Raw genomic sequence first — 12623 nt, forward strand, 5'->3', positions numbered from 1 at the left:
ACCATGTGTGTTCTTTTGTGATGTGGTTACCTCACTCAGGATGATATTTTCTAGTTCCATCCATTTGCATAAGAATTTCATGAATTCTTTGTTTTTAATAGCCGAGTAAAAGCTCCATTGTGTAAATGCACTTAATTTTCTCTATCTATTCCTCTGTTGAAGTACATCTAAACAACACACTACTCAATGATGACTTGGTCAAGAAGAAATAAAGAAAAAAATTAAAGACTTTTTAAATTTAATGAAAATGAAGAATCATCACAACAAAACATATGGGGCATAATAAAAATAGCACTAAAAGGAAAGCTCACAGCTCTAAGTTCCTACAAAAAGCAAGTGGATAGAGCATACAATAGCAACTTTACAACATACCTGAAAACTCTAGAAAAAAAGAAGCAAATTGATCAAAGAGGAATAGACAGCAGGAAATAATCAAACTCAGGGCTGAAATCAACCAAGTAGAAACAAAAAAGACTATACAAAGAAGCAACAAAACCAGGAGCTGGTTCTTTGTGAAAATCAACAAGATACATAAACCCTTAGCCAGACTATCCAGAGGCCACAGAGACAGTATCCAAGTTAATAAAATCAGAACTGAAAATGGAGACATAACAACAGAAACTGAGGAAATTCAGAAAATTATCAGATCCTAGAACAAAATACTATACTCAACAAAACTGGAAAATCTGGATGAAATGGACAGTTTTCTAGAAAGATTTCAGATACCAAAGTTAAATCAGGACAGATAAGCCATATAAACAGTCCCATAACCCCTAAAGTAATAGCAGTAGCCATTAAAAGTCTGCCCACCAAAAAAAGACCAGGTATTAGTGCAGAATTCTATCAGACCTTCAAGGAAGACCTAATACCAGTTCTCTACAAATTATTCCACAAAACAGAAACAACACTACCCAATTTGTTCTATTAAGCCACAATTACACTAATACCTAAACTACAAAAAGACACAACTAAGAAAGAGAACTTCAGACCAATCAACTCTTATAAATATTGATGCAAAATACCAAATAAAATTCTTGCAAACTGAGTCCAAGAATGCTTTAAAACAATCATCCATCATGAACTAGTTGGATTTGTCCCAGGAATGCAGGGATGGTTCAATATATGGAAATTTATCAATGTAATTCACTATATAAATAAACCCAAAGGGAAAAAAAACACATAATCATCTCACTAGATATGGAGAAAGAATCTGACAAAATTTAACATCCCTTCATAGTAGAAGTCTTGGAAAAATCAGGAATTCAAGGCCCATACCTAAATATAGTAAAAGCAATATACAGCAAGCCAGTAGCCAACATCAAACTAAATGGAGAGAAACTTGAGGCAATCCCATTAAAATCAGGGACTAGACAAGGCTGCCACTCTCTCTTTACCAATTCCATATAGTACTAGAAGTCCTAGCTAGAGCAATTAGACAACAAAAGGAAGTCAAAGGGATACAGATAGGAAAGGAAGAAGTCAGATAATATGATACAATACTTAAGAGACACCTAAACTTCCACCATAGAACTCCTAAACATATTAGTGGTTAAGATTTACCACCCTGATAAGCATATCCACTCCTATGAGTTGGTTTTGTTTGTATGTTTGCTTGATTGCTTCTCAAGAAAACTCTCAACTTAGGTTTGGTTCTTTGGTTTGTTGCATTTTTCACTTCATCAGTACTTTCTCAACCAATAGGGAGTTGGCAATAACTGAACATACCATCTTTTAATGCAGAGTTTAGGATGTGAATATCTTTGAAGAAGGGAACACATTCAACAAGCAGAAGACAAAAGCTTAAGAAAAACACCAAAAACTCAATGTGATATTTTATTTTAGATAATTAAATAAATACTGGAGTACTGTATGCTTGCAGAAGTTTTTTTCAGGCACTCTCTTGGCATATTTTGCAAATAACAGAACCTTCATTTATGGACCTGTCATCAGCCTGTTTGGAAGCATGATAGGCATTCAGCTTATTCTTAATTTTCGGTGACCTTATCTCAAATAGGAACATGATCACACCAAAGAGTGACAGGGTGGTTGTCAGGATCCCAATTGGAAAAACATGAGTGCCGTGTTTTATAATCAGGGCTTCTTTCTTAACTGGAAACGTTGGTGGAAAGTCAAGGATGGCTTTGCCATAGAGATCGACTATATGGTTCCAGGTCACAGAAATAATGGTACAAAAGCTGCTGAAAATCAGAATTAAGACAGAGAACTTGTAACACATTATCAGAATCTCAGGAACTGAGGCTTTGATTATGCTGACCCTAATAGCTGCTGAGCTAAAAATTACAACAACAGGTTTTATCAGCATTGCCAGTAATATAAGGCTCCATGCACATTGAAATTCAGGTGAAATTGTCCAGGTAGAGTTGACAGGGCTTTGTACCAGAATTATGGTCTCAGTACCATAGAAGTTAAATTCCCAATGGTAATACACTTCCCAGAGTCCAATGTAAACAAGGTGGACAACCTTATCATCAAATTCCCAGAGGCGCCAGTATCTGCTGCTTGCAAGAATGATTCCACACCCCAAAGATAATAGGCTGCAAAGGAAGCCAGTCACTCTGAAGATCCACTCTTTCACTCCTGCAAATCTGAACATAAGAAAATACAATTATAAAATCAACTAGGACCATGAAGTGTAAAAAACAGAATGAGTCATTATTTCCAGAATATGAAGCACATATTCCTTGATTCTACTATTTTAATTCTTTATTTAAGAAACTTATACACATTTTAGGCTTCTATACTCTAGTTAAGTGTAAATAAGAAGACTTGAGGTCTGTGATTTAGGCTGTGGTACCCACACACTCTCTTGTTTCTGTGGCATCTAATGTGTATCTGGATTCCTGAGAAATTCACCAGAGATAGTGCTGAATTTATGTGACCAGATATAGCAAGGCCACAGTAAGGATGACATTTGAAATAGAGCATCATCAATAAGAGAAAATGACTGAGCTGTATGTCTTCAGCTAATGGAAATTCCTATTTCCTATTGGAAATAACAGTTGAGGTTAATTATGGGTAACTTTTGAGAGAAATCATGTCAAGAGTTTCACAGTCTACTACTGAGATTATACAGGTCAAGAATCTCGGAAGAATCATGGAGGCATGAACTGAATGAAGTAGAGATCACCAAGGAATACTGCTTAATGAGTTGCACTCCATAAGTACCTGAGCTTGACATTTTGTAAAACCCAGCACCAGCCACCCAAGATTGAAAATGTCCATAGAGAGCTTGACATTCACATATGAATCATTCCTCAAGAGGTGCCTCTACAGAATTTTCTGTAGTCCATTATCATAAAGAAAAATTCTCATCAGAGTTGCTGTTTGCTCAAATGGCTCTAGATTGGGTCAAGTTAACAGAATCCTAACCATCACTGTGAGACTCCATCATAACTTGACAGAATCGGAAGAAATATTGTCAAATACGTTTTATGAGACCATAATTAGCCTGGACCTTAAACCACACAATGACTCAACAAATAAAGAGAATTTCAGACAAATTTGCTAAGAAAAAAATTTCTCACTGATATAAAACTTCTCACTATAATACTAGCAAAGCAAATCTAAGAACTCATTAAAAAATCATCCACCAAATTAAAGTAAGGCTTCATTACAGATACATCAGGATGGGTCTGAAGGGTGGTTCTGATACTAAGATCCTGTTCCCCAATTAATTCTTGATCTGTCAGTAAAGAAGCCATTGGCCAATTGCTGGTTAGAAGAAATAGGTAGAAATTCCATGTCCCTGGAGGCAAGAGGGAGATACAAGGAGAGTACGGTTTCACCATCCTTATAGCGAGAGAGAACTGCCAGGTATGTAAAAACTTAGGGAACCCCACTTCTTAGACTGGGTCTTGGTTAGCAGGGGGAGAATTTGGTATGCCCAGTCTTGTTAGCCTAGGGATTTGTGAATAACGTGTGTGTATGTGTGTGTGTGTGTGTGTGTGTGTGTGTGTGTGTGTGTGTGTATGTGTGTCTGTGTGTGTGTCTTTTCGTGTGTGTGTATGTGTGTCTGTGTGTGTGTCTGTTTGTGTGTGTGTATGTGTGTTAATTTATCAGCTGATCCATGATACCTCCTGGGCAGGGTTGAGCATGCAACCTGCCAGGAACACAATTTGGGGTAGTGAATGTTACATGCAACAGATGGCATGCAACAGATGGTGCACAACTTGGAAGGCAGGAATCCACTATTAATTTAGGAATTCTCAGATGGATCACACATACACACAGTGATACAAGTCTAGGAAGAGTGTAGAATTGGATTCTCAGTGAGCAGATGGGAGTCATGTGGCTCTAGTGGATGTGAAACTTGAGCAAAAAAAAAATACAAGGAGAGTCTCAGTTTATAGATGCTTGGATTCCTTGTTGTGAAAAGAGACAAGATGGCTGCTCTGAGACAGAGAGCCAGACTGTAAAAGCTGCTTGCTTCCTATAAGCAGATAATCAAAGAATAGATTTCTAAAATTTGGTTTAATTGTTTTTAAAGATAGAAGGAAATACAGATTTTGCCTTAGACACATAGGGAATTTTTTCCATGGTTCAGAACTAATACAGAGAGTTAAGGCTCAGAGGTACTGGAAGCGCCAGCTGTGCAGAGACAGGCTGCTTGAAGGAAAGCAGAGAGAGGCAGATATTAGAGGCTATGGGCTTTCAACAAGTAGGCATTCAAAGGATAAAGGTAAATGAAATTTGATTTAATTGTTTCTAAGCAAAAATGGGAGTATAATTATAATTGTTTAAATGCTTTAAAGAATACATGGAGTAAAGAAATTCAGGCCTTTGATGTCAAATGTATGAAACAAAGGCATACAGATAGAAAAGAGATAGAATGAAAATGCTTTAAAGCAAATCTAATAGGGTTTATGTCAGGAAAATAATAAAATTTTTTGAACATGTGATCCATGGGAATTCTGAGGTCAATTAGCCTGGTATGACAGATTAGAAGCCTAAGAATAAGCTTATACAGAAAGTAGAGAGAGATATTAAATAAATAATTTAAGCCTTGATATCATGAACCTCATGGCAAGGGAGAGTAGAAGCACTGCCTCAACAAGTAATATTTGTTTATATTGCTTTATTTGCTTTGAATCATTTTAATTATCAAAATGAGTGTGATTTTGAGTTTGGTGGTTATATTAAAATTCCTCTGGGAGAAAGATGAAGCTAAATGTTTAATAACTTATGTTTTCTGGGCCAAGGACATGCTATTTTTGGAAAAAGGCACTGCATTTTTTGACCGGAAAGGACCTCTTCCAGAGTGGTATGGATCAGATATGACGGGGGAGACACGCTGAAGAACTGTAGAAGTTTAAGAAAATCAAACAGGACAGGTAAAGATTCATTGTGCCATTCTTCACATGGCATGAATGCAGACATATAATAATTGGTTATTAATAAAATTAACTCATAAAAAGACAACTTTTTTCACTTGCTCAAGCAAGGAGCAAGTATTCACTGTTAATTGATCCATGCACCTTGCAAAATTCATATGGATATCTTCATGGTACTAAAATTTTGATTGTGAGATTTATATATTACAGAATGAATACCTTTAGCAAAATTCATCCTCAGAGATGCTGAACTGATTTGCCTGCCCTTCTGCTTCCAGTTGCCACCCAAAACAGCTTCATGGATTGTCACAGACTCTAGGCCATGTTGCCTTATTCAACCTTTCAGATGGATCTAGTCAGAATTTCAGTCAAGCCCTAAGCCTTCTAAGCATACAGAGGCTGAATAACAGATGTTACAGCTAGCTTTCCTAAGTTTAACCAACTTTTCTAATTTTTCTACTCCTCTCCAACTTTTAAAAGAATTTTTGGTTACCCCTATTCAGCAGGAAGAAGTTATGGAGAGTCACCAATCCAATTCCCTTGGTTTGGGGTTCTGGTAATGGTTATTTTACAAATTATGGAAAAGTTATTATTTTAAGGAACAATTTGGGAATGGTCATACTTTTAAACAGGAAGGAAATAAATGAAATGGATTAAATAATATTCTTGAACAAAGCATTGTGTAGACATAATTTTTTTTATTTTTTTTATTGGATATTTTATTTACACTTCAGATGCCATCCCCTTTCCCCATTCCCCCCCTTAGAAAACCCCTATCCCATGCCCCCTTTTCCTTTTTTCATTTATATACTTTTTAAAAATGTTAATCAAAGGCTTTATAATTTTGGTAATGCTAAATCAGAGGTGTAATCCACTACCCAACCTAGATATATCAACTATCTTTGACTGGTGGAGATACGTGAACATCTGCCTCCCTGTCTCCCTCCTCTTCATCTCTCTCATCGCCTAGCTTCTCCTCTCCTTCTTCTCCTCCTCTCCTTCCTCCTTCTCTTCCTCTCAGTACTCCTTCCACCTTAGCTCCTCCTACATAGCAACCTTCCTGTTAAAATAAAACGTTTCTCTCACAATACAATTAGAGCATAATTATGCCAATTTGTACCAGTGAGGTACAAGATAGTCCTAATACCCAGTCCATCATTTTGTTGACTAACCAGAACCTCTGTCATCTATTCTAACTAAAACACTTAGTTCTGAACCTGGCTTTTTCCTTGGCTTTAGAATGAATGTCAGCTGAAAACCATGCACTCAAATCTTTTCTCTCAAGGTAAATAGCCAGGATTGGCTATGAGACTGTGTGTAGACATAATCTTAATTGTTAGAAATCTTTGTAATTGATGCAAAGGTTAATTATAATTTCTTACATTTGTACAGAATTCATTTTTATACATATTTAAGATTTTATTGGTATGAATATCTTATTTTGATACCAAATTTGAAATTAATATTGTTATTCTTAGATATACACTGTGTCTATGCAACTCATTTAAGAATACAAAGCTTAGACACAGTCCTGCTAATAAATTCTGTTACAAACTGTTTTAGAGGATTAATCAATAATGATTAATGGCCAGATAGCAAACTTATAGTTATGTTAGATTCTGATTTAAGTATAAGAAAAATTTTAATATTATTCAATTAGAAAGAGTAATTAAGGTTTAACAGTTGAAAATACTTTACTAAGAAAGTCTTCAAAAACATTAGAAACCCACAGAATGTGACATTTAATGTTATTTAATTTTTTGGGTAGAGACATGTCTGCTACTGACAGCACCATCTTCTTGGTTCAAAGAAGAAATTGAACATTGTTACCTCCAGGGGAGCTTGCTTATTGTGGCAAGGTAGCCATGGGGCAGAAATTGCCTATTTCTGCAGACAAAATACTGTCCAGGAAAAGAACACATTATGCAGAATAGTCAATTGTTAGCACTGCCAAGACAAGGTGAACAGTCCTTCATAATCCTGCTTTGCAAAGATCTGTCTGATGATCTTGGGCCAGAAGGCTGAAGAATGATGCTCCAATGTTTTGAGAAATTATGGGACTGTCCAGGTAGTCAGCTGCCTCCACAATTGTTTAACTTTAAAAAGCTATGTTTGGTGCTTCCTATATATCTATATAATGTTTAAGATGTTCTCAGATTTCTGATGAGGTTGAAGACTAGTTATAGTCTCATAATTGAACTTAAATTGTTTAACATCAAGAAGAGAGAGATTATAGAGTGGAAGACAGAGTTTTCTGATGGCTATACAGACTAAAATCTAAACATAACCTAGGGATATAATCATAATTCTTTAAGTTATCAATGATAGTATAATACTTGATCTAATTGACAAATATGATGGATTGTCATTTTATATCATACTGTGTATTTACATGATTTTTATTGTTTTGTTGAAATTATGTCTGGAAGATGCATTTGTTTTTTATTTTTAATTATTTTATTGGACAGAAAATGTGAGGTGTAAGGGTGGTTCTGATGCTAAGGTCCTCTTCCTCAACTGTCAGTAAAGAATACACGATCTAATTGCTGTGTGGAAGGGATAGACAGGACTTCCTGATTCCTGGGGGCAAGAGAAGGATGCAAGGATAGGAGAGGAAAGTTTGCCATACTTCACAAAGAGAAAAAAAAGCAGCCATGTGAGATCCTGTGAGGAGCCTGTGGCCACTCCTATAGGTCAGAGATTGGAATTGTTTAGCAGGGACTAGATACAACTGAACAATTAATGTTTAGGGCAGGTGGAAGGTGTGGAGCTAAGAGTGTTGATAAAGGCATTTCAGCCACAGGAGTTTAATAATGCTAAGCAATTGTGCAAAGAAGGCAAGTTGAAAATGAGGAATGTGTGTGTGTATGTGTGTGTGTGTGTCAGTGTCTGTGTGTCTGTGTCTTTTATCTGTGGATTCAAGGGAGTCTTTGCAGGGGCTGGTAGCATGATCTGTTCTGGAGCTTAGGTAGAATAGCAAAAGCTACACACAACATGGTTTCACATAGGAACAACTATCAATGTAATCGCTCATATAAACAAACAGAAAAAAATACTACAAATGATCATCTAAATGCTAAAAAGGGCTTTATTAAAATCCAAATCCCTTTCATGATAAAAATGTTGGAGAGATGATGGATATCAGGTACAAATCTATATACAATAAAGGCAGTATACAGCAAGGTAATAGCCAATATTGAATTAAATTGAGAATAACTTAAATTAAGTACACTATAATCAGGGATAAGAAAATGGCTTTCCCATCTCTCTTTATTTATCCAATAGGTTTGAAGTTCTAGCCAAAGCAATAAAACAACTAACATAAAAAAAGAAGTAGAACTTAGAATGGAAGAAGCCAAGTTCCTCTTTTTGCAGATGATAAGATAATATACATAAGCAACCAAATAAATTTTATCAGGGAACTCCTCCATATGGTAAATGCATTCAGCACAGTGGCTCGATATAAATTTAACTCACAAAAATAAGAATCCCTCCTAGATATCAACTATAAACAGGCTGAGCAAGATTTTAGGGAAGAAACACATTTCATGGTAGCAAAACATAATATAAAACATCGTGGTTTAATTATAATCAAGAAAGTAAAAGACTTGCATAACAAAACTTCAAATCTTTAAAGAAAAACAATTGACAAATATCAGAAAATGGAATAATCTCCCATTCTCATGGGTTAGAAATATTGACCTAGTAAATATGGCCATGTTACAAAAAGTAAACGAGAGACAGAGCATAATTGCAATTAAAATTCCAAAATAATACTTTAAACAATATGAAGGAACAATGCTCATTTTCATATAAAAAATTAAAAAGGAAATATCCCAGCATAGCTACAACAATACTGCACAATAAAAGTACTTCTGGAAGTATCATTATTCCTGATTTTAAACTATTACAGAGCACTATTAATAGGGATCATAGTATTGGAATAATACCAGGTACAATGATCAATAAAATTGAATCAAATACCATGATGTCAATACACATGCCAATGAGTGCTTCTTGTATGGAAATGAAGGATGGATCCTGATTTTGTTTCCATTCTGATAGCTGTGTCTATCAGAATGGTGGGGAATAGAAAGATATTAGTGGTCAATGATTGTTAATTCTTGTTTTTTTGTTGTTTATTATGGTGATGATGGTAGTATGTTTTTATCTGTGAGTTTCGCTATCTCTCCTTCCCACCTCCCCCTGTGTATTCTTCCAATTTAGATTTACTGGTGTGAATATTTCCTGTGCTTTCATGAGCCCCCTGTTATGGGGTTGTTCTTTTGTTATGTTCTATGGGTCTGGATATGTGAGTAGATTATTATTATTATTATTATTATTATTATTATTATTATTATTATTATTTAGGTTTCATTTTGTCATAGAATACCTTATTTTCTCCATCCACAGTTTTTTTCCATTAAGGTTTATGTTAGTTGTGGTTTTTGGTATGTTCAGTTATGTCTCTTGCATTGCTATTCATTCAGGAGTTTTACCATATCTGGACCATCTCTAATTCTCTGTGATAAAGCCAACATGAGTGCAGTGAATAATATTTTGTCTATGTCCTTATCCATTTACCCTGCATTTTGGTAAAAATATTTGCATCTATATACAGACAAAACTTTATCTTTTATTAGGTCTTTTGAGGAAGGGATTGGGACAATAGTGACATAGTAAAAAGCAGTAAAATAAATTACTTTAGTTTTCATGATATGAAATAATTTTGAAATTATTAGTTCTGACATTTCTTTGGAGTTTTCATAGAAATCTATACTTAATGTGTCTGTTTTTCCTTGCTTGTTTTGGTTATGAGATTTTAAAAGACTGATTTACTTCACTAGAGATTAGAGGTAGGTTTAGTTATTAAACCAATCTTATTTAAACAGAGTTGGCGGCATATACAAATACATTCATCAGAATTTAGATTTATTTTTAAGATTATAATTTAATTCCATTTCCTCCTAACAAATCCTTCTGATAGTCCTCAGTTTTCTTTGGCAAATTCCCAGTATTAAACTAAATGTTATTGTGTGCCTACACATGGATACATGGATGTTGTACCCTCCCCCCACACATGTATGAGTGTTTGTTTGTGTATACATACATATCATGTCTGTAGGCATATCTCTCTCTCTCTCTCTCTCTCTCTCTCTCTCTCTCTCTCTCTCCACACACACACACACACACACACACACACACACACACACACACATTACTATTTAGTCTTTGTAATGAAAATCATCCTGTGTAAATGTTTTCAAGGCTGACCATTTGGGACTGGTGTTCCTCTTTTTAGATAAGACCACCTCTCAACAGTTTTAGCTTTCTTGAGTTGCCTATAATATGTTTTGTAGTGTTGAGCCTCATAAGTTTTTCTCCTCCCAGTTTGACATGCTCTTTTCCATCTTATATTTGAGTTGTAATGATAGTGATATTTTATTATTTTGTCTTCTCATATAACTTAGAGATACAATCTCTCAAGTAACTCTATAATAGTCTTGTGGTTACAGTCTTTTCACTCCACCTCCCCAGTATTCTCTGAGCTTTAGATGCAAGAGCATTTTGTAGATATGTCCACTGAGACTGGAAAATATAATTCTACATTTTGAATGGTTATGTTTTTCTGGAGAAGTCTCGAAAACAGCGTAATTCTCTTAAGATAGACTCTTTTTTTCACCTTTACTGAGCAGTGATTATGGTACTTTACATATTGAATAGTTGCTACAGGAGAAATTTAACCATTAAAACCACATAGCTGGAAGTCCTTAAAAATACAGTGACCTACCTAGAAGGTATACTGCTGTTAAGTTTTACAAAGGTTATGGGAGTAACATAAAACAGTTATAACTGTACACTGTCAGGGTCCACTTCAACAGGTAGAACCCATAAATAACATTGCTTAAGTGGAAAGCCCCTGATACTAGGTAAGTTGTTGACATAGGGAAACCTACTCCTAAAATTCTGATAAAGGAATATTGAAATAAGATCAAATTTAATGTAAATCTGATTTGCTCATAGATTATGGTCTCATTCAACACATATCACAAAAGTTTTGCTTCCTATAGATGATAATTAACAAAGAACCCCACAACTGAATAATACACAATGTGGGGGACATTTCAGTATGTAGTCCTAAGCATGACCTTAATCAGGACAATAAAATTTTCTAAGTCTACCTAATATCAGGTTCCTTTTCACTTCTCCATGTATTATATGAGGTCCATCTCATGGAATGGACATTAAATCCAGTAAAATTATGGTGGTTACTCACATAACATTTGTGATACTATAATACCAATATATCATCAAACAGGTCCTTTTCTTGCTTCATGACCTTTTCTGTGCTACAAAAAACTGTGACAGTGTGCACACAAGCTCATACTAGACAATAATAGTACTGTGATAAAGTAATGAACACAAAGAATCACCACTAAACAAGAAACTTTTTGAATTTCATGCCTGCTGGAAGAATGGAAAGTAATTCTTACCAAAGGAGCATTACTGTGTACATTTACTGCACTCCAGGACAGGCACATGAGAACTACAACAATGACCTGCTGCTGCAATCCAAAGGGAGACTGATCCACCATCTCCTTGGACCTGCCTGGGACCACAGATTTGCTTTTTTTCCAGACATTTCATCTGACTGGAGACTTTTAAGACAAGCAGATGGTGAGATCCACAGATGATAGACTTGGGCCCTTCCAGTGACAGATGAACTCTCTTGCCAGAGACTAATGGCTACTAAACTTGGGGAATTACATGTTAGTAAAGAAAACATTATATCTATATGGATAAATCAAATGTTGTTTAAAAATTAGTGTTAATACCTTTAAAAACTCTGTACAAACTTGCTCTTGATTTCAAGCCACTGAATAATTAATTTGGTCCAATATACTCTTGTCTTCCTAGTCCCAACTCCTCACTGCCCCTATGGCTTATGTTGTATTTTATTTTAATGCTGACATCCCAGCCATCCAAAAATTTAACTTCTAAGAACAAGAAAATCAGTCACTCCAATGACATCTTCCATTTATAAAGAGAAGAAAGAGAAGTTGTGGGCAAGTGGGAACATGCAATAAGACAGAAAACCTGGTAAGGTAGAGAAGATTAAGGAATCCCAGCAATTCTCATAATTTAGAGTGGTAAGTTTTTAAATCTGCTTCCAACCCAGTTCCTGTACTGGAGCACCTGACCACAACACCCCACTAAGAAGATCATGACAATTGGTCACATATCATAGAGACCAGGGTTCTCTATACTAAT

General features: G+C 35.4%; 1 protein-coding gene across 1 annotated transcript; it reads right to left on the minus strand.

Annotated features, from left to right (window-relative positions):
* Positions 1-1888: 1888 nt before the first annotated feature.
* Positions 1889-11947, minus strand: LOC117694286 (uncharacterized). Its single transcript, XM_034485118.1, has 3 exons — positions 11846-11947; positions 7182-7252; positions 1889-2606 (listed from the first exon to the last, which is right to left on the minus strand). Exons 1-3 carry the CDS (start codon positions 11945-11947, stop codon positions 1889-1891), a joined length of 891 nt encoding a protein of 296 aa, XP_034341009.1.
* Between the last annotated feature and the right edge of the window lie 676 nt (positions 11948-12623).

This window comes from Arvicanthis niloticus, chromosome X (genome assembly GCF_011762505.2).
Source record: "Arvicanthis niloticus isolate mArvNil1 chromosome X, mArvNil1.pat.X, whole genome shotgun sequence".
Lineage (NCBI taxonomy): Eukaryota > Metazoa > Chordata > Mammalia > Rodentia > Muridae > Arvicanthis > Arvicanthis niloticus.

Excerpts from the sequence above, each read along its gene's own strand:
- LOC117694286 (XM_034485118.1), bottom strand. The coding sequence starts at position 11,947 with ATGGTGGATCAGTCTCCCTTTGGATTGCAGCAGCAGGTCATTGTTGTA. Across the intron at positions 7,253-11,845 it reads TACACAGTAATGCTCCTTTG|TATTTTGTCTGCAGAAATAG; the intron begins GTAAGAATTACT and ends TTTCCTGGACAG. Across the intron at positions 2,607-7,181 it reads ATAAGCAAGCTCCCCTGGAG|ATTTGCAGGAGTGAAAGAGT; the intron begins GTAACAATGTTC and ends TCTTATGTTCAG.